Genomic DNA, 19088 nt, shown 5'->3' on the forward strand with positions numbered 1-19088 from the left:
TGACTATTAGTGCTTAGGCGTGGTTGATGAGGAAGAAAGCCCAAAGCATCTCTCAGTATCCAGCGTAGTGTTCAGCTACTGATGATAGTGGGGTGGGGAGAAGTGAGCAGCTTTGTCCCACTCTGGGACATCATCTTGCAGGAAACCAGGACTCAAAAAACAAACAAACAAAAAAACCCAAAAAATCATAGTGTGGTCATGTTGAGGAATGGTGAACTTTTTGTCAATTGTTTGAGGCAAGTATGAATCTTGGACAGGGGAGATTATACCAAGGACTTTTGCACTATTTTTATGACCCATCATTCCCAAACCCTCTTAAGTTTAAGGTAGGTGGCATTATTTCACTATTTATTTAACAAAATGAGTTTATACAATCAGTGATGGTGCAGAGAATGTATAAAGATGATGTTTTGAGTTCATTGACATCTCCCTGTGCCCCAACTCTCTCTCAGGGTCACAAACATTCAGCAGCAGCTGGCCCAACTTGCTAATGAGTCGTGGCCAGGCATGGCTGAGGCTGACAGGGACCGACTGCAGATCATCAAAGAGAAGGAGGCCCTGCTTCAAGAGCTACAGCTCATCATTCAGCAGTGGAGGTCAGCTGAAGATGTGGCCAGGCTGGAGGAGGAGAAGAGGCGCTTGGAGGAAGAGATCCAGCGTGCGCGGGCCACATCTGCACAAGGAGCCACAGAAAGGTGGGCTGGTCTCCAGAAGTTCAGGGGCAGGTGGGGCCAGCTTCCAATGAAGTACCAACTGGAAAGTCTTAATTAGATGGCATATATATATATATATATATATATATATATATATATAAATGACTTCATCATGTTCTTGATTAGTACAGGTTGAATATCCCTTATCCAAAATGCTTGATCACAAAAATGTTTCCCATTTTGGAGTTTTTCAGATTTTAGAATATTTATATAGACTGTACTGGTTAATCATCCCTAATTCAAAAATATAAAATCTGAAATGATCCAATATCTGAAACTGTTTGAGCATCAGGTGGGTGACAAGAGTTTGGGATTTTGGAGAATTTTTGTATTTTCAGATTAGGGATGCTCAACCTATACTGAGAGCAGCTACTGAGGCATTTCCTTGCTAAGTCAAGGGGAGATGGGAGCATGTGCTTGCCATGTCATGAGAGGTACCAGCTGCTTCCAAGGCTGCCTGTGCCCTCAGAAATGAGAGATGATGGAGAAAAGGGAAGGAGTAAGGAATGACAGGTGATGTAGCACCTATGTGCACCCTTCCTGGAGTAGGTTCCCGGTGCTTTTGCCTGTTTGTGGGACAGTGCCCTGTGCTGGAGCACCAGCAGGAAGATGGGGAGGCAGATGGTGGTACAACTTTCGAATGGGTGGCTCTCTTGCCCCAGAGAATGGCCCCTGTAGCACTGTGGAAGTCTACCTACTGCTTTTATCTCTGACTTTGATTTCTGGCCAAGGAAGCCTGTCTTTTTTAGTAGGAAGTCAGTGGCCTATCATGGGTCCGTTTCTAACCATACCTTTCCTAGGTTGGTCTTGAGACTCTTTCAAGTATAGGACACGTGAAGCCAGTGTCTTTTGTATTCTTCAGTGCCAAGTTGTTTGTCCTTTCATCATATGCCACATCTTCTGGTTTCCATTTGCTGCCTGCGATCACAGATTGTGTTGAAGGCTTGATCTGCTTTCCACATTTAACAGCTGTCAGCAGTTTATCTGTGGATATCTGTTGAGTTTTGGAAAGCCCATCCCCCACTTGTTAATATATTAACTCCCTAAAACTCAGTGTATTAACATGACCATAAGCTGTACCTCTTATAAGCATTCTCTACCTAGAGTTTAAGTCACCTAAATTATTTGATCTGTACAGATACACTCACAACTAATATTTTATCCCATCTTATGATTGTCCTTTGTATTCGTTGGGTAATCTTTATGCTTGATTCTCATTATTAATCTTTAGGGCAGATGAGTCTGCATCATGGCATTCAGGGCCCATGGCAGCACGGAAGAGGAGGAATGATGTTTGTAAAGTTCAGCTCCTGGTAGCAGGCAGAGTGACTTTTGATTTGCCTGAGATGATGTCACCCTGTATCATCCCACTCAAACTGAGTTGAGTCTGAATCTTAAAAGGAGCAAGGCAACTGTAGTATTCTTCTGTGTTCTGCACATTTTTAGTTAAACACTGCCTTCCATTTTACCCTTGGTATTCACCTGTGTGTGTTCTGGATAGGAGAGCAGGAGATCTTGTTCACTCTTGACTAAGGAGGGTGGATTTGGTCCCACAAATGCTTCCTTCTTCACAGGAACCCTGCCCATTTACCCTTGACTATGGAAGTTTAGCATGTGTGAGTGCTTTGGTCCCAGGGTACAAATTCCTGGAATTCCATGGAGTCAGTGTTACCCTTATGCTTCAAGGACTGTGACACCCACACTGGGTCAACTTTCACCCAGATGGCAATATCTTGTGGAACCAGACTAAGTGTTAAGTTCTGAGACTCAGAACCCTCAACTAGAACTGAATTGACCCAAAGGCATGACCTGAATTTGCCATGAAATGACCTTGGCCAAGGAGTAGCATAAGCATACACATATGCTGAGCTCTTTCCTCCCATGCATTGTCTGCTCCATCCACTGCATTGTCAGATGAGACCAATGCCCCAAGAGAGCTCTTGTTGCTCTTGACATTTTGTGCCAAGTAGATGCTGGGAGACTTACTCCAGCATAGACTGAGGGCCAGTAGAAGGAGACCCACTATGGATCTGGGCACAAGGGACCAGGGTTTGTGTCTTAGGACTGAGTTGTGGTAGCTGTATGACTGGGTTCTAGTCTTTGTCTTATCTCAGCTACAGTGTCATTGGTATAGTAAGTGAGTTCCAAGTTAAAGCTTGAAAGCCCAGTGAGGGGCATCATTTAAACTTCCCCTTTTTCACTCTTCACTATCTATGTCTTCTGAAAAAAAGAAAATAAACATGTGTTTTTGAGGCTATTTCCTTTGCTAAGCCTTGGGTAGGAATATAAGTATAACATAAAATCTGGAAAATCTTTCATGAGTAAAGGAATCCCCTCTTTCTTGCCATACATATTAATAATAGAATAGAATGATAGGAAGTAGGGGCAGTGCAGAGTCTTAGTAAAGTGCCTTGGCTTGGGTTTGAGCTGATTTGACCAAGCCTTGAACTTGGATAGCACAGGCAAATTATTTTCACTCCTTGAGTATCAGTTTCCTCATCTGTAAAATGGGAATAGGATTAAGTGAGCAGTCAGTGAGATATGACATATAAAATGACCAGCATTATTTTAAGTGCTCAAGGACATTGTGCTTTCTTATGTGCTCATACAACTGGAAGAGTTTATTATGGCTGTTTTCAAACTTTTGGGTTCCAGGACCTCCTTCTAGTGTTAAAATTACTAAGAATCTCAACAAAATTTTGTTATATGAATTTTTCTAAATCAGACAATATTTAATGCTTTAGAATTTAGAGCTGTGAAAAATTTTAAAGATAACAACCATATATAAATAAATTGCATTTTTGATTGATGACTTTTTTGAGACAGATTAAGAAGTATCATATTTATTCTACATCTCTAAAAACCTCTTTAGCATCTGACTTTCTAGAAGGCAGCTGCTCAGGCATTTGATCTGTTATCATATACCACTTGTGGTGAGCATATGAAGATCTGGCTGCTCATGGATATATAGTTAGGAAAGAGGGGACCTCTTAGAATCCCTGGTGGATTCTTGGGGGATATCCTGGGGTCTGTGAACCATACTTCAAAACCATTGGTTTTAATATGTGCTATTTGGTTTTAAAATTGGATTATAGGGGCTCTAGTTATGAAGGTATTTGATTGAATAGGTAACATTGTAGCCCACATCAAGCAGTGGAGCGTGACATTGTTTTTGCTGAGAAGGGGGCCTAGGACGAGGAAATCGAATGTGTTCTAAGGGATTTTGGTAGATTAACCCATGATCTGCATTTGGACCAGTTCTGGTCTAGTCTCCCTTCCTTCCATCTGTTCTTCTACCCACCCGTTCTCCCATCCATCCACTCACCCCATCCACTCATTCATATGACTATCCATGCTCTGACCTGTCTGTCCACCTGTCCACCCACCCACTCGTCTTCTTACCTATCTATGCTCTCCACTCATTCTCCCGTTCATCCACTGCCCTGTCCACATACAGACCAAGTGTCTGCAGTGTACCAGGCACTGCTCAGAGTGTCAGGGATGTATTTTTCCAACAAACCCCAAACATTCTTTGTCGTCTTGGCACTTAAAACTTAGATGCTTTTAGAACTGATTGTCATTCCAATGTAGCTCATTTGTGGAGAATTAACTGAACTTCTTGTTATAAAAATATACTTCCTATTTTTTTCAAATCCTCCAATAGACTGTTTTCTTACCTGCAGAATTCTACTTCAAGAAAAAAGAAATTGTCTACTTATGCAGCTGGAAGAAGCTACCCGCTTAACATCTTATCTCCAGTCCCAGTTAAAAAGGTAGGTTCCTTTAGAAAAGAAAACTATACTTAATTATTGTGTTATAGTGATATGTACATGAACTTCATTAATTCCCTTTAGCTTGTATCTTCTCCTACTGGAGCTTGGAACCTGAAGTGGTGTAAAACAACAGAAATGTGGATAGACATGTTATATTTTTAAGAAAATCTGCTAACATATGACTTAAGGGAAATGAGTAAAAATTTGGCTTCAGAATAAATAACAAGTCTGAAGTCAAGTTTATTGAAGTCTTTTGTAATCAGCTTTAGAAGTGTTCATATATGCACATACACATTTTTATTTTTGGAGTTTAAAAACAAGATATTATTATTATTATTATTATTATTATTATTATTATTATTATTATTATTATTATTATGGATTGAACCCAGGGGCACTTCACTACTGAGCTACATCCCTAGCACTTTTTATTTTGAAACAGGGTCTCTCTGAGTTGTTTAGGGCCTTGCTATGTTCTCATACTGGCCTCAAAATTGCATCCTCCTGCCTCAACCTCTGGAGTTGCTGGGATTACAGGCATGCCCTACTGCACCTGGTGGATATGAATGTTTTTAAGTAAAATTTGGATGCTCAAAATAACTCACCTTTTCAAGCACATACTGTATTGTGAGGCATAATGTTAAGGAATTTATTTGAATTGCTTTCTCAGTTATTCCTCCTAACAGTGTCATGAGATAGGACGTGTGATTACCCCAACCCCAGCCAGCAGTGGGAGGCTCAAAGAGCTTCAGTAACTTAGCATGCAGCCAGCTAGTGGACTGGGAGCCGGGACTCCAACTCAGGCACGAGTCTTTGCTGTTGCCCACTGCCCTCTAGTGTCATTCAGAAGAACAAAGGAGATGTCAATGAAGGTCTGCTCAAATGCTCCCAGGGGTTAGGACTAGGCTGGGCTTTGCTGTTCCCAGATGCAGCAACCTAGCGGTGCTGCTTGGCAGTGGGAGCAGCTACGTGTGTTTCTAAGATAGTCTCTCTCTCCTTTCAGCCTGTCTGCCAGCACCCTGACAGTGTCCTCTGGGAGCAGCCGCGGGTCCCTGGCCTCCAGCCGGGGCTCACTGGCCTCCAGCCGTGGTTCGCTGAGCTCAGTCAGCTTCACCGACATCTACGGCCTCCCTCAGTACGAGAAGGCCGATGCCGAGTGCGGCCAGCTTCTACGCTTCGATCTGATTCCTTTTGACTCCCTGGGACGTGATGTCCCCTTCTCAGACCCTCCCGGCCACCCGGGCTTCCACAAGCAGAGGCGGTCCCTGGACACGCCCCAGTCGCTGGCATCACTGTCCTCCCGCTCCTCCCTGTCCTCTCTGTCGCCCCCCAGCTCACCCTTGGACACGCCTTTCCTCCCGGCCTCGCGGGACTCTCCTCTGGCGCAATTGGCGGATGGTTTTGAAGTGCCGGGCCTGGGTGCCCTAGACAGACTGCGAGCCCAGGCCTCTGCTTTAGGGGACGAAGATTTGCAGGGCACCGCATTGCTTCAACCACATGGATTCTCTGGGGATGGGGAAGGACCTCGTGAGCGTGGACCCCAACTGGCTGGGGCACCCACCAGTGCAAGTAAGTGGTGATGAGACCTCCTGGGAAGTAAGGTCAGAAACTCAAGGGTGATATTATATGCAGTGGCATTGAATCTGGTGGCTTTTCAAGTCCTAGTGAGCTATAAGTTTACAAACATTGATAGGGTTTGGAAGAGAATTAACCTGCTCTAGGGAAAGATAATTAACATTGACAAAGTAGTCTTTGCCAGGTATTCGGCTTGTTTTAAGAATATGCTTAATTGTTGAAAATAAGGGTCAAAACCACACAGTATCACACATTTGGAAGCAAATAGAGAGTACCAAGGCCTCAATGACTTCTGCAGCATGTGTTCCAAGGCAGTGTTTGCCCACCTCAATCAGTGTGAACTGGTGTCTTGTAGCCTAGTGGGAAGCCTACTTCTTTTTTCACTTTGACTTCATCTCTGTATTCTTTGTGCTTATAGTTTTCAAGGGTGTAGTTCTTTCAAACGTGGAAATGAAAATAATTGCATAATTTCAAAGTATCAGTCATTTCTACCAATTCCATTTTCTGGTGGTCTAGCTAGGTAAAGTTTCACCTGCCCAGTTGTGTTAGTTTGACTCCTCCTTGGTGCCAGGGTGCTGGTTGAAGACAATATTTATCCCACATGCTTTTTCAAGTCAACCCCCAGCATCTTTAACTTCCTAAGGTTTAAAATAGGATCAAGAACAAGGTCTCCCATTCCTGAAGTTCAGTGCATTTAATTAACTTTTACTTACACAGCAAAAATGTTTTAGACATCCCATTTAGGCAAACACTAGACAATTTGTATAGCATAGTGGATCTCAACCAGGGGTATTTTTGCCCCCTGCCCTGGGGGATGTTTGGTAGTGTCCCAGTGGGAGAAATTTTTTGGTTGTCACAACTGAAGGGGAGGATCCTACTGCCATCTAGTGGATAGAGGCCAGGGATGCTACTAAAAATCCTACTGTACATAGTGCTGCCCCAACAAAGAATGATCCAGCCCAAAATGTCAGTAGTGCAGAGGCTGAGAAACCCTAGAAATACTATTGAGTATTTATGCAACAGAGGGTAGAAATAAAACTTTAATACAGAATTAATGAGGTGTAGTGGAAACAGCTTCAGACTCGCAACCTAGAGACCAAGATTCTGTCATTTTGTTCCCTGACCTGTTGACTGCTAGCTATGTGACCTTGAGCTGTCTCACCTTCCTTGCCCGGGAAGGAGGTGATCTTTATGCTCTCTTCCATTTGCTACCATTTTGTTACTTATGAGATCGGCTGATTAATAGATGGAAAGGTTGATTGATCTTTAGATCTAGCTATAAAACAGTAGTCTGCTAGCATTTACATAACCAGAATTCAAGCTGCCCCATGGCTTTTTGGCATTTCGGTTATTTTGGTGTCTTCCCCTCTGGGTTTGCAAATGTACTTTTTTATCCCCAAATATATTGTTTTTGTAATTCACATATACAGGTAACCTTCATCCCTTTGTTCTTTACAATCCTACCAATTTCTCTTTAAAGGTTGAGATTCAAGACTATCAGTCTGGTTATACAAAAAAGCCACACAGGTCTAAGGCCCCCTTTGGGTCATGGAAAAGACAGGGTGGGAGGAAGAAGAGTAGACTTAATTTCTGATCCTGATCTCTTTAGCTTTCCTTCCCACTCTGTGGCAGACATTGTAATGGTGTCATCTTAGACTGAGAATGCTTTTCTACATTTACATACTGCCACCTGGTGATGGATTCGTGCATGACACCGTCAGTTGACTAGTGTCCTTAGAAAACTGAAATAATTGTGTGCTCTCAGATGTCTGGGTTGAGTAATTAGTTTCAGGTATGCACCCCCTGGCGGGGGGGAGGTGGGCTCCTTGCCCCTTGATGCTTTGGGAACTCCTGAGTGCATGGTTGTCATAGCTTCATAATCTTGGAGCTTGGTGTTTTATCAGTTCCCGTGTTTATCAATTCCAACAGTCACGCAATTCTCTCCACCCTTTTAGTCTTGATAGAAACAGTAGAATCTATATTTGGCCCCAAGAAAGGTTTTAGTAAGATAAAATTTTTAGTAAGATAAAAATCAAAATCCACCCAGCAATGATTTCTTCTTGCGTTTTAAATCAAGCAGGGAACAGAAGGCAAGACAGAGGAGTGGGGCAATAGACTGTAATCTTGAACATTTTTTGCATTTTTCCTACAGTCCTGTCTTCCCTGGATTTTGAAAGCCAAATGTGTCATACTTTTGAAATACTTTGCTTTTTTCATCCACCCATTAGTATTTGCTAATCAAAAGGCATAAAAATCTTGACTTTGCTCATCTATTTATTGATGTTTTTATTATATTCATACTCTGTTTAGAATTATTAGTTTAAATTTCACTTTTTCACTGTGTGCTCTTTCTATCTCTTTTCTCATGCGGCTCCACAGAAACGTTCACTGTAAGTGATCTTGGATTCTCCTCCTTCCCCTGTGTTGCTCAGGCTGTGGGCACATCTTTGTGCACTGAATCCATGTTTAGGATGACTGAGGTGTATTTTATCAACTGTCATTATTGTTATTTTAATATTAATTTTCATGATGGCTACTAAAGTCATGTAAGAACTTTTCTAAAACTTTCACTGTATATTCCACATGTGTGTTTTTTCTCCAGAATATAACAGCATTCTTTATTTCAATATGTCAGCTGGCAGCTTCGTCCACAATGTATTTCCTGCCTTTTTATCAAGCAGTGTTCGTTTCCTTGGGTTTTAGTGTTTGTCTGGCTGTATGACTGTCTGTCTTTAATGATGAAAAGGACAGAGTTTTTTTTTTAACAAATGTGTAAAAGACTTTTTATTCCTTGTTTCACTGGCATTGCTGCCCATGATCAACCTCATTGCCTTGAAACCCAAGAGTGGAAGTCTCAGGTGTGTAGTGTGGGGTGCTTCTGTGTTTTTTCTCATGCAGGGCAATTCCTGCTTCTAGTTGCTGTGTGAATTCATTGCCTCAGCCTGAGCTCTGTGAGAATTAGTTCCTTAACATCCCTTCTCTTTTCCTGTACTCCTGTAGTAATGATAAGACAGAATCATTGTTAGGGTCTCACTCATCGGATAGTATCTGGAAGTTCATAGGATTATTACTGGGGCTATTTTCTTAACGGAATTTGAAGTTACATCTAGGAACTATTCCCAGTGTCAGGGCTGGGAATGGAAACACTGATCAGTTAATTTGTTGGAGATTGATACAATACATTGGAAGGTTCCATTTGCAGTTCAGGGCTGGGGGGTTGGTGTCCTTTCACATGGTAGAGATGAAGAAAAGAGCTGGACTTAAGAATCCTGGCATACAATTTGAGAGTCGGTACCTCTGGCCACCCCAGAATGGAGCCAGCTTGTGTTCCTGGCTGACTGGGGCAGGAACTGATAACTCACCCCCACCCCACCACTTGACATTGCAGATCTTTGGAAGGCTAGCTTTTGTGTCCAGTTGACATCAAGAGAACAAAGGCAACAACCTTATATGTTCTTTTTTATTAATTTTTTATTTGCTCTAATTAGTTGTTTATGATAGTAGAATGCGTTTATACTTTTTGATAGATCATACATAAATGTTGTGTGCTGTTTAATGTGTTTGTATTTAATTGATGTGAATAATAATTTAGTTGAAAAGAGAGATGATCATCTTTGGACTCACTATGTCCCTCAATTTAGGAATTTGAAGATGTCAAGATTTTTCATTTGTAGAGCTTAGAGAGCCAAAGAAAAGTATATACTAAGAGAGCAGAGGGACCTGCTTTATTAACAAGAAGCATTATGATTCTGGAGGTACATATTTTGGGTGGGGGCAGGTGTTGGGAATTGAATTAAGGGGCACTTGGCCACTGAGCCACATCCCCATCCCTATTTTGTATTTTATTTAGAGACAGGGTCTCACTGAGTTGCTTAGCACCTTGCTTTTGCAGAAGCTAGCTTTGAACTCATAATCCTCCTGCCTTAGCCTCCTGAGCCACTGGGATTACAGGCAAGCACCACCAGGCCTGGCTTTGGAGCTTCATATTTTATTCTGTATTCTAACCAAGTATGCCCCTCTATAAAACATTGAGACTCCTGGGTACATAATCACATTTAACACAGAAAAATTATATGCATATTCTATAGGTCTTGTTTCAAGGAGCTTATTGCTGTGAGGGAAGGAGTAAAAACAGTTAATGAAATGTTAGAAGGAAAAATCTCAATTATTACATTTAGCTCTTGATTAAAATAAGTATGAAACATAAAAATAAACTGCCAGGGAGTGGTAGTGTTTAAACCCAGGAAAGAAATTCTGGAAGCCTGTCTGGCTCCAGGGTAGCTGAGGAGAATACTATAGTTACAGAGATGGATGGGCACGAGCCCCAGCATCCTCCTGGCAGGCTACAGATTTTTGAGGAGGTGTTTTCAAAGGATTGATCTGGGTTCTACTGTGTCATCTGATTTGAAGGTCACTAAATTTTGTTAAGGTTTGTTTGGATAATTAACATTGTATCCAACTATAAAAGTAATAAGTAATGTGTGAGTGTGTGTGTGTGTGTGTGTGTGTGTGTGGTATTTGTTGTATAAAACACCAAACAGCATGAAGACAGGAATGAGAAATGCCATCTTTGGAGAGCACAGTGCTATTCCTTTCTTTTGGTTCTGAGAGTTTTTAAAACATGCAGATCGAAGGGGCTTCTCAACATCATCTTAAGTTCTCTGTGCTCATTAAAGGGGTGAAAAGAAATTTATGAATCCAAGTATCTTTGTAGACAGTTTAAACTTTAAAAGAAGTAGCCAGAAGTCTGTTTCTTCAGGTTTATGCATGTGCATATCATGATGTGTCTCTGGACCAATTAGTAACTTAGTAGTTCTCTACCATAGAGCCCTGGCCTCCTGTGCTGTCATCTCCTGACCCAGGTGTGTCTCTTATTCGCAGCAGTGACTCTTCGGGAAGACAGTGCCAAGAGATTGGAGAGGAGAGCACGACGCGTCTCTGCATGCCTGTCGGATTACTCGCTAGCCAGTGACAGCGGAGTATTTGAACCTCTAACCAAAAGGTTAGGAACTGTCTTATTTACTTCTTCCCAAAATGACTTACAAGAGTTATTGTTACACATGAAAAGGATCCATACTGAAACTTTCATATATCAAAGCTTTGTTTATATAGGAGTAAAATATTTTTTCTAACTTTTTTTCAACTTCAGGAGGTTGGGCCTTAGAAACCTGTAAAAGTAACTCCTCTGGTTTATGTGGGGCATTTTGAGGTTGACTCTCTTTCTGGTGTTCTAAGATGACTTCTTTCTCCCCCGTCCCAGTGAACTTAAGGCTTGAACCCCATAGAGCTGTAAAAGGAGAATCAATGTACACATTAGAGAGACTTGCTTTTCTGGAAAGGATATTCCCTAGAAGTGAATCCTTTTCTGCTTTCCTTAGCTGTAAGAATCCCCTTGCAGTTATTGCAAACTTTTAAATTTTTGAATGCTACCTTGAATATTATATGGGATTTTGAAAGGTATGCAAAGTTATTTTTCAAAACAAAACAAAGTAAACACAACATAAATAAGTAACAGCAGTTGGTAGGCAGGTACCCATGAGAAACTCCATGGATCTTCGGGATCCATGCCCTTTCATACACTTAATGAGTTTCTTTATTTATGTCACAATTTGATAAAGTTCTTCTCAATAAGAGGCACCCTCAGCATGAGAGAGTTTCTACACATCCTGCAGTGATCAATTCCCTTCGAAATAAACTTGGGTGAATTTCCCCTTTGTTCAGGAATGAAGATACCGAAGAGTCTGCTTTTGGAGACACATGTGGTAATGACGACCCCCAGATCCATGTGGGATTTCTGTGAGTACAGAAGCTGCCTTCCTTGTTACTCTTAAGAATGCCTTATAGATTGGGGGCCACCTTGGTGCTGCTTCCCCATCCTTGATATCCTCAGTTCCACTTCAGCCAGTCTTAAGTAAGGTGACAGAGGTGGCAGGAAGGAGTGACAGGGAAAAGGGGCTCCATTGCTGTCTTTCAGCACTGATATTCATAGCTGAGGACTGTCACCTCATGGAGCTAAGGGCTTGGGAGCCATAATGGGGTACTGAAAGCCCCTGATGAAGTCTACCTCTTGGGGATATTTTTGCACATTACTGCCAGGAGTTGAATATGTTCACTGTGGCACAGATAATGGTGTCCTTTCCTCTTTCCCAGAGAAGTCACCAGGTGGATTGCAACACAACACTTTTTAGTTTCCAATTAGTTTCAATTAAGGTAGTAACTGTAGTGTTCACACTAGTAGGGCAAGAAGTTCAGATCCCTGCTGTTTCCTTTTGGTTGCCCTTGTGTTTTGGTCCAGGTTTCTTGGAGTCAACACTGTTGATATTTGGAAGCAGACCATTCTTTATGCTGGGGGGTTATCTTGTGCACTGCAGGGTGTTCAGCACTATGCGTGGCCTCCACCCACTGGATGCCATGGTACTCCCTTCTCCTCAAGTTGTGACAATAAAAATGTCACCAAAGATTGCAGATGTCCCCTGGGGGTAAGGTGGGGCAAAATCCCCTTCAGTTGATGGCTACTGCTACAGTCCAGTCAGAGGGACTTTTTCACTGTGGGGAATTTGTGGTCTACAAACTATGGCTTTGTTTTCTAGGCATGACAGTGCCAGCGAATGTCTTCTTGTGCACGTGCTCCAGCTGAGGAACTTTGCTGGGCTGGTAATGAAGGAAGACTATAAAATGTAAGCTCCCAGCTTAGAGATCTAGGGGCCACGTACAGCTAGTGACGGCCTCCCATGGGCCTTCCCCCGCAGAGCATGGTGCACAACCTGGTCTACTTGGCAGTTTGGGGAAGGAATTTGCAGCAAAACACTAGGGAATGTCTATCTGAACTATAAAGAAGTATAAGTTTTAAAAAGAACCTAGTTAATTATTTGAGGCAGATAAAATTATGTGTAGTGTAGACACCAAGGAAGTTCCTGTCATATGTGTTAAAAGGCCTCTGGCTAGGATTAGGGAGATCTTGGCTGAGGGGAAGAACAGGAAAAGTGAGTTGGGACCACTTGGGAGTCACCTAGTAACCTTGGCCTTGATAGTGGACTTTCTGCCTCTCTGTACTCCATGGCCCTAGGCAGGTGCTCAGTGGAGTGGTCACTTGCCATTCAAGTCCAAGAGTGGAACCCCCTTCCTTGAGTCTTCTTTGTAAACTAGTCTTCTAAATGCCTTGGAAGCACCCCGGTGTAAGTGGATAAGGCTCCACCCTGTGATTCAGCTTACCCTGATGATACAGTGGTGACAAATGTTTGAGAATCTCCCATGTGCCAAGTTCTGGGCTGGAGATAGAAAGGGCAGGAAAAACAGCAGTGCCCTCATGTGTGATGGGCTGACAAGTTGGCAGTCAGAGCTGTGAGGAGACAGCCAAGGAACTCTTGCCAAAGCATGATGACCATCAGTACTGTGGAAGACCCTGGGGTATTTAAGACTGACCTCAAAGTCTTTCTCTTGGCAAGTAATCCCCTGCCCTCCCCAATCTCCAAGGGCACATCCAGTTCTTTGGGCTTCCTTTAGTTGACAAAGGAATTTTTTCCAGAGGACTCTGAAGTTTTCCCTGTGGTTACCAAAAGAGGGCCACTCATGAGGGTGCACACTTGCATCATGTTAAGAAGCGCTGCCTGCCAACGCTTTCCTCCTGTCTGCTTCCAGCCATGTCCGCGTCTACTTGCCCCCGCTCGACTCTGGCACCCCCAACACTTACTGCTCGAAGGCTCTGGAATTCCAAGCCCCGCTGGTGTTTAATGAAGTGTTCAGAATCCCTGTGCATTCCAGCATGTTGACGTTGAAGTCACTTCAATTATATGTGTGTTCAGTGAATCCACAGCTGCAGGAAGAACTGCTGGTATGGCACCGTGGCTCGTGCTGGCTCACTGCTCCATCCTTCCCTCTCTCTTTTCCCTCATTTGTATTTAAGTCTTTCTTTCCTTCCTTCCATTTTTCTTTTATTCTTTTGTCATTTTTTCCTTAGTTTTTATCTTTCCGTCTTCCTCTCTTTCTTTTCTTTTGTTTATTTCCCTTTGCCTCCCTTCCCCTCTCCTCTTCTTTCCTTCTCTCCCTCCTTCCTTCGCTTCCATTCTCCTTCCCTACCCACCTCTGTGGATAGCTTAGAAATGATCCTAATGTCAAGTAGTTTTTATAGCTGATAGTACAGAAAGGGATGAGCAAACTAATGATCTTGTCCAGTGTTATGTACTTTAAATGTATTATCTCAGTTAACACTTGCAAAACTCCCATAAGATAGCTTCCATATTATCCCATTGTCAGTCAAGAAACAAAATAGGGTTGACTGATACAACAAATAAAAATATACAATGATCTGTTAAATTTGAGGAATTTCAAATAAATTGTGGATGCATTTTTAGTATATTTTAGTGTAAGTATATATTATTAGTGTAAGTATATACTCATGCAATATTTGATACTTTCTTGTAGTTAAAAAAAACTGTTTACTTGAAATTCAAATATACCTGAATGCCCTACATTTTACCTGCAACCCTAGGCCTAGACCTCAAGAGAGGCAGCAAATAGTCCTGAGCACCCCAGTGTCCAGACCAGAGCTAGGAAGCCAGGATGGTTTCTTTCCAGTGTTAGAATCTTTTCCCTGGGTCTTGTGTCCTGAGAAGTAGAATTAGGTAGTGTAGAGTTTAACAGTCCTTTCTTATTTCAAAAATTCCAAGGGAATCAGTGGCTCATCAAGTAGCAGAGCCCTGGATCTGGTCCAGTCCTCCATATTGCTACTCTGCCACTGTTCTAGCACTTTCTGATTGTGCTGAACATGCAACAGGGGAGTCACAGTTATTAGGATTCTCTGAGACAACTTTCATTGTACTTCCATGCCTCTAATGGAATGAAATATTTTATCTTAAAATTGAAGGGTGATATTTTGAAGGACTTGAGTTGCTAAGGTAAAATTATTCAGTTCTTGTTCTGGCTTTTCTTTTTAACACCTGTGCAGGGCATTGCTCAGATTAACTTAGCCGACTATGACAGTTCAGGCGACATGCAGCTGCGCTGGTACCCTGTGCAGGTCTTCGCCAGCTCGGAGCCACCGAGATGGAGGGAGAATGGGCGTGCTGGGGAGAGTGTCTCACGGGACCCCGGGCATGCCAACTTGGGGAAGACGGTATGTGACCCTGGTCTAGGTAACCGGCCTTTCATGGTTGCTTTGGTGACCTTGAGACTATCTTTTCTTGGGGAGGTCATTTCTAAAAAGGTTCTATATGGATTTAAAGTCAGAATATGGTGACAATGAAGCAGAATTTCAGGGAAGGCATAAAAATGGAATATATCATACCTATAGCCTTTTCACAGTCATGCTTTTGGAATGCACATGTGTTCATGATCACAGAGGCTTGTTGGTTATCTTTAAATCTGACTGTTTGAAAAGGCCAAGTGTCTTGCTGTGAACAGCAAGTGGGTTCTCCCATTGCAGGACCATCAAGGCCCATAGTCCAAAGGTGGATGGACTGCTTGTGGTGACCCGTGGCGCCTGCTGTCTGCTTTGCTTCCATAAATTGGTGGCCAGGCTGGTTCTCAAAAGTGCCTTTTCTCCTGCAGGATGCAGTGACAGTGCTGCTGGCTCGAACCACAGCACAGCTGCAAGCTGTGGAGAGAGAGCTGGCGGAGGAGCGGGTGAAGCTGGAGTACACTGAGGAGGAGATCCTGGAGATGGAGAGGAAGGAAGAGCAGGCCGAGGCCGTGTCTGAGAGGTGAGTGCCCAGCTCCTGTTGGTGTTCATGAAGTCCTCCAAACTCCACCCCAGCAAGCGGATGAGAGCGCTTTACACAACTTCAGGAAGATGAGGCACATTTTCTTGGAGCAAAGTCGCTGAATGTTATCCAGCTGTGACTCTCTTGGTGGGAGCTATCTTGGAGTGCAAATTGCTTTTCTCATTGGTGCTGGGTGATTGCTGGCAATTTTTTTTTTTTTATGGTGCTGGGAATTGAACCCAGGGCCTTGTACATGCGAGGTAAGCACTTTACCAACTGAGCTATATCCCCAGCCCCAGGACCTGGGAATCTGATGGGACATTTGACACTGATCTGGAGGTTAGTTCCCTGAGCTCTCTGCCTCAATCCTCTGTGTAGGATATAAGCCTTTCCCTTCCCCTCTGGAATCTTGCTTCAAGAGTGGACTTGTTGACTCCCCTCTACCAGGTCTGCATATGACAAGGTCCCTTTAAAGTTCCTTTGTTGCTGTTTTTGCTTTTCAACCTCCTCATTGGAATCCAATCTATTTGCCATACAATTCACCCATTTAAAGTGTATGATTCGGTGGTTTTCAGCACAGTCACAGTATGCCACTATTACCATAGTCAGTTGTAGAACATTTTTATCTCACAAAAAAAGTCCCACACCCCTTCCTCCTTCTCTCTAGCCCCAGGAAAGCACAAATTTACTCACTGTCTCCATGCATTTGCCTGTTCTGGATATTTCCTATAAATGGAATCTTACAGTGTCCCTTTACATGTTACCAAAGGCAGCACATTAGTGAGTTCTTGACTCCATAAAGGCCTGCATGTAATGGACAAATAATTCCAATGATCAAGCACCACCAGTGAAGTGGTTTGCCTGATTCTCTCTGGAGGCACTTTCATATTACATTACTTCCATGTTTTTCCATGACAAGTGTCATCTTTCCAAAGTTCCCTGTTTCTTTCCATGGCTTCCCTAAATTTAGTTCAAGGGGAATTTATTTTTGGAAGGATAGTGCATAGCAGAGGAGGAATACATTATGTTCAGGGATGAACAGGAAGACAGGAGGGGCTCTGGGGTAGGGGTTTCTGGCATCTCTGGTGGCTGCAGTGTTTGATAAGAAAGACCCATGCTGTTCAAAAGCTTTGAAGTATTTTTTTCCCTAGAAAGTAAAAATGCCCCTTTACTGTATGAGAATAGCAATTGTCTTCAGTCAGTGGGAAGAAACAGATTTCATTGGGTTCCTCTGCTACTACGCTCCAAAAGCAGCAATGAAAGTAATCACTTCTGATGAATATTTGTGGATTTTTGTCTTGTCCACCTTTAGGAGTTGGCAGGCTGACTCGGTTGACAGTGGCTGTAGCAACTGTACCCAGACCAGCCCCCCATACCCAGATCCGTGTTGTGTCAGTGTTGACTCCATCCATGGACATACGTTTACTGCCCAGGCAGATCCTTATAACCCTGAGAAGCTTCAACCCCCACCTCTTAAGGTAAGCAGAAAATGTCAAGGGATTTTATAGAGTCCCTCAACATTTTAATGTATAGTATCAGGTGCTGCCCAGAAAGAGAGGCTGTGTGCCCCTAGATCTATCCAGGGAAGTGTGAGGGGATGGGCAGAGGAGAGGTACTAAAGGAAACCAGAGCTGACAGGCACATGCAGGTGTAGAAGGACATGTTTACTGATAAGCACCCAGCCACATGGGCACCGTGGAGTGTGGGGAAGCCATGGTATACAATGGACAGTGCTGTTAGGTTTGGGGGTCACAGCTAAGCTAACACTGTATTTTACTGAGAGCTGAAGGAAAAAGTGCATGGCCCTAAGATCTGTAAAGGGCTTAAGGTGGTGCAGCAGGTACTGAAGAAATGTTTGTCAATTTTATATTTCAAGGAAAAGACAGCTACAACTAAAAACATAGGTTTTTACTCCTTTGTGTGCTATTTTGTGGTGATCAATTCCTGTCTTCAGGGACAAAGGTGTCAGGCAGTTTTCTGGGTCCCAAAGGTTTTGAGCACTTCTTACTACTCTTTGAGACATGAAGAACAGCAAAGCATCCTTTTGCCCCATCTGGTCAACCATGTTTGGTTAATGTTGTATCAGTGCCCTGCTAAAATTTTATAACCCAAACTGTTCAGCACAAAAAGCATAAACAAAAACCATTTATCTCCATGGCCCCTGCCCTTGTCCTGAATCACAAGGTAAAATCTACTCCTTGGGCAGCTGCCCAAGCTGCAGCCTGTACAGCAGGTTTGAATTAATTTTAGACTAGGCTGCCAGTAATTGCTGTTGATCTACTTTTTGCAATCTTTAAAAGCAGTAGTCTAAATCAGGGTAAGTGAGTGGGAGGCTAGTGTGGTATTTCCCCCTTCCCCAACTCTTAATTTCAAAAATCTTCAAATCTACAGAAATTTGCTGGATTAATCCAATAGATATCCATATACCCATTACATAGATTCCCCAACTGTTAGTCCATTCCCACATTTGCATTCTCTCTCTCTGTGTGGACATATGTAGTTGCTAGGCATCATAGATACAACATGGAAGGGGGAGAAAACAAGAAACTGCCACCACCAAGAGGGAGGCAGAAAGTAGAAAGGATAAATCAGTGAAATACAATTGTGTTTTAGGTAGTCTAAATGTCCACTAGAGAATCAAATGGTAGGGAAGAGGGGTTTATATTTCTAGAAACGTGTAATTTTAGAAAGCTTTACATTTTAAAATGCAAATTTTCATTTATATTTTAGAAAGGTCAGAATTGTAAAATAGTGTGGCCTCTATGGAAAACAACATGACAGTTTCTGAAAATGTTAAAAATAGGACTACTGTATGGTCCAACAGTCTCACTTCTGGGTATGTATCCAAAAGAAATGAAAGCAGGATCCCAGAGAGAAATTTGCATGCCCATATTCATAGAGGCATTATTCACAAATCCGAGGGGAGGAAACAACTCAAGTATCTACTGAAGGATGAGTGGAGAAACAAAATGTGGTCTACTCAAAGTGCATTCTGCTGTCATGTGTAACTAATTAGAACGAATAAAAGAAAAATATTTTAAATGTGGTCCAGTCATATAGTGAAATATTATTTAGCTTTTAAAAGAAAGGAAATTCTGGCAAATGTTATAATGAGGATGAACCATGAGGACATTATGCTAAGGGAAAAAAGCCAGACTCAGAGACAACTAAGGTTCTCTCTGTCTCTCTGTATCTTCAGGGGTTACAGGACTCCTGCTGATACCTAAATCCTTAAATGCTCAAGTGCCTTTTATAAAATGGTGTAGTACTTGCGGAGAGCCTGTATATATTCTCCCCTATATTTTAAATCATCTCTAGATTACTTAGGA

General features: G+C 42.6%; 1 protein-coding gene across 1 annotated transcript in view; it reads left to right on the plus strand.

The window, feature by feature from the left end:
- The window catches only part of Wwc3 (WWC family member 3), a 72126-nt gene that overhangs the window by 44238 nt on the left and 8800 nt on the right, over positions 1-19088 (plus strand). The window contains exons 8-17 of the mRNA XM_047536916.1: positions 453-695; positions 4397-4486; positions 5490-6055; positions 10943-11063; positions 11783-11857; positions 12652-12738; positions 13700-13892; positions 15006-15173; positions 15608-15759; positions 17072-17237. Of these exons, the coding sequence (XP_047392872.1) occupies positions 453-695; positions 4397-4486; positions 5490-6055; positions 10943-11063; positions 11783-11857; positions 12652-12738; positions 13700-13892; positions 15006-15173; positions 15608-15759; positions 17072-17237 (1861 nt within the window). The remainder of the gene's footprint in view (positions 1-452; positions 696-4396; positions 4487-5489; positions 6056-10942; positions 11064-11782; positions 11858-12651; positions 12739-13699; positions 13893-15005; positions 15174-15607; positions 15760-17071; positions 17238-19088) is intronic.

The sequence above is a fragment of the Sciurus carolinensis genome, chromosome X, assembly GCF_902686445.1.
Source record: "Sciurus carolinensis chromosome X, mSciCar1.2, whole genome shotgun sequence".
NCBI classification, from domain to species: domain Eukaryota; kingdom Metazoa; phylum Chordata; class Mammalia; order Rodentia; family Sciuridae; genus Sciurus; species Sciurus carolinensis.